The sequence below is a fragment of the Lethenteron reissneri genome, unplaced genomic scaffold (genome assembly GCF_015708825.2).
Source record: "Lethenteron reissneri isolate LAM-NWPU_2019-01 unplaced genomic scaffold, ASM1570882v1 scaffold_1577, whole genome shotgun sequence".
Lineage (NCBI taxonomy): Eukaryota > Metazoa > Chordata > Hyperoartia > Petromyzontiformes > Petromyzontidae > Lethenteron > Lethenteron reissneri.
This window is the reverse complement of record NW_026891308.1, coordinates 97,747-99,586: the sequence shown is the minus strand read 5'-3', so window position 1 is coordinate 99,586 and position 1,840 is coordinate 97,747. Positions and strand designations below refer to the sequence as shown.

The 1,840-nt window shown below is 64.3% G+C and overlaps 1 protein-coding gene across 1 annotated transcript; it reads right to left on the bottom strand.

Annotated features, from left to right (window-relative positions):
* Window positions 1-298: 298 nt before the first annotated feature.
* Window positions 299-1,840, bottom strand: LOC133362682 (plakophilin-2-like; the record flags this gene model as incomplete). Its single annotated transcript, XM_061581605.1, has 3 exons — window positions 1,717-1,840; window positions 534-732; window positions 299-417 (listed from the first exon to the last, which is right to left on the bottom strand). Coding segments are annotated over exons 1-3 (442 nt in total), but the record flags the coding sequence as incomplete, so codon positions are not given.

Below are 1,840 nucleotides of genomic sequence, written 5' to 3'. Positions count from 1 at the left end.
CCACGCAAGTGTCTGTCAACGGGCGGGAAAGCGTGGCCTGCTGCTGATGCAGACCAAAGAGTGAGGGGCTCGGGTTCTTCGTGTTGCTGGCGATGAAGATCCGCATCGGGTTGAAGAAGCCTCTAGTCACGCGGTCAACACCCAAGTGTAGCTTGTGTTGTGTCGCTGAAGAGTGTTGCTCCCAAGACAACGTCTGCGACCGAGTTGGACTCGACACACTTGGACCCGCCGCCGGGTTCATAGAGCAGCGTAGCGCTAACCGCTACACCACCGCTACCCATCGCGCTGTGGGGGTCACCTTGGTCTCGATGTTGCGTCCTCTCAGTGCCGAGCGGGACGAAGCGCAGCACGCAGTCCACCAGCCCCTCGCCCTTCCACGTGCTCAGCCGTCCGTCCGGATCTGCCGAGCTCAACTCCCTGCAATGTCACCGCCGTGACGTGAACCCCCGACGTTCCCCGTCGCGTCCACCGCGTGACGTCGCGTCAACCGCGGCGTTCCCCGTCGCGTCCACCACGAAATCACCGCCCCTTACCGTAGGCACGTCAAGGCGTTGCAGAACGCCGCGGAAGGCGAGGCGGACGAGCCGGGTGGGGAGGTTGAGGCGGGCGAGTCTCCAAAGTTGCTCCTCCAGCCGCTCTCTGGCACCAGCACGTGCTCCACCAGCGCCGGGAGGCAAAGCTCCACCAGCGCAGCCCTCAGAGACTCGTGGCACGACAGGTTCCACAGCGTGCCTGGGGTAGGGGTGGCGAGGGTGGGTGGTGAGCGTGGGTGGTGAGTGTGGGTGGTGAGTGTGGGTGGTGAGTGTGGGTGGTGAGTGTGGGTGGTGAGTGTGGATGGTGAGCGTGGGTGGTGAGCGGGGTGGTGAGTGTGGGTGGTGAGTGTGGGTGGCGAGGGTGGTGGTGAACGTGGATGGTGAGCGTGGGTGGTGAGCGTGGGTGGTGAGCGTGGGTGGTGAGCGTGGGTGGTGAGTGTGGGTGGTGGTGAGTGTGGGTGGTGAGTGTGGGTGGTGAGTGTGGGTGGCGAGGGTGGGTGGTTGAGCGTGGGTGGTGAGTGTGGGTGGCGAGGGTGGGTGGCGAGTGTGGGTGGTGAGCGTGGGTGGTGAGCGTGGTGGTGAGCGTGGGTGGTGAGTGTGGGTGGCGAGGGTGGGTGGTGGTGAGCGTGGTGGTGAGCGTGGATGGGAGTGGGGTGGTGAGTGTGGGTGGTGAGGCGTGGGTGGTGAGCGTGGATGGTGAGGTGTGGGTGGTGAGTGTGGATGGTGAGCGTGGGTGGTGAGGCGTGGGGTGGTGAGCGTGGGTGTGAGCGTGGGTGGTGAGCGTGGGTGGTGAGAGTGGGTGGTGAGCGTGGGTGGTGAGCGTGGGTGGTGAGCGTGGGTGGTTGAGCGTGGGTGGTGAGCGTGGGTGGTGAGCGTGGGTGGTGAGCGTGGGTGGTGAGCGTGGGTGGTGAGCGTGGTGGTGAGCGTGGGTGGTGAGCGTGGGTGGTGAGCGTGGGGGTGAGGTGGGTGGTGAGTGTGGGTGTGTGGATGGTGAGTGTGGGTGGTGAGTGTGGGTGGTGAGTGTGGGTGGTGAGTGTGGGTGGTGGTGAGTGTGGGTAGTGAGTGTGGGTGGTGGTGAGTGTGGATGGTGAGTGTGGGTGGTGGTGAGTGTGGGTGGTGAGTGTGGGTGGTGGTGAGTGTGGGTGGTGGTGAGTGTGGGTGGTGAGTGTGGGTGGGTTGCTACGGGTGATCTTCTCCAGGGCTTGAGGGTTGTGAGTGCGTCCCAGCAGGCTGGCTAAGGCCGCGAGGCTTCCATTGTTGCTAAATGCCAATGCACCAGCATGGCTGGAGCTGAGGATTTGCAACAT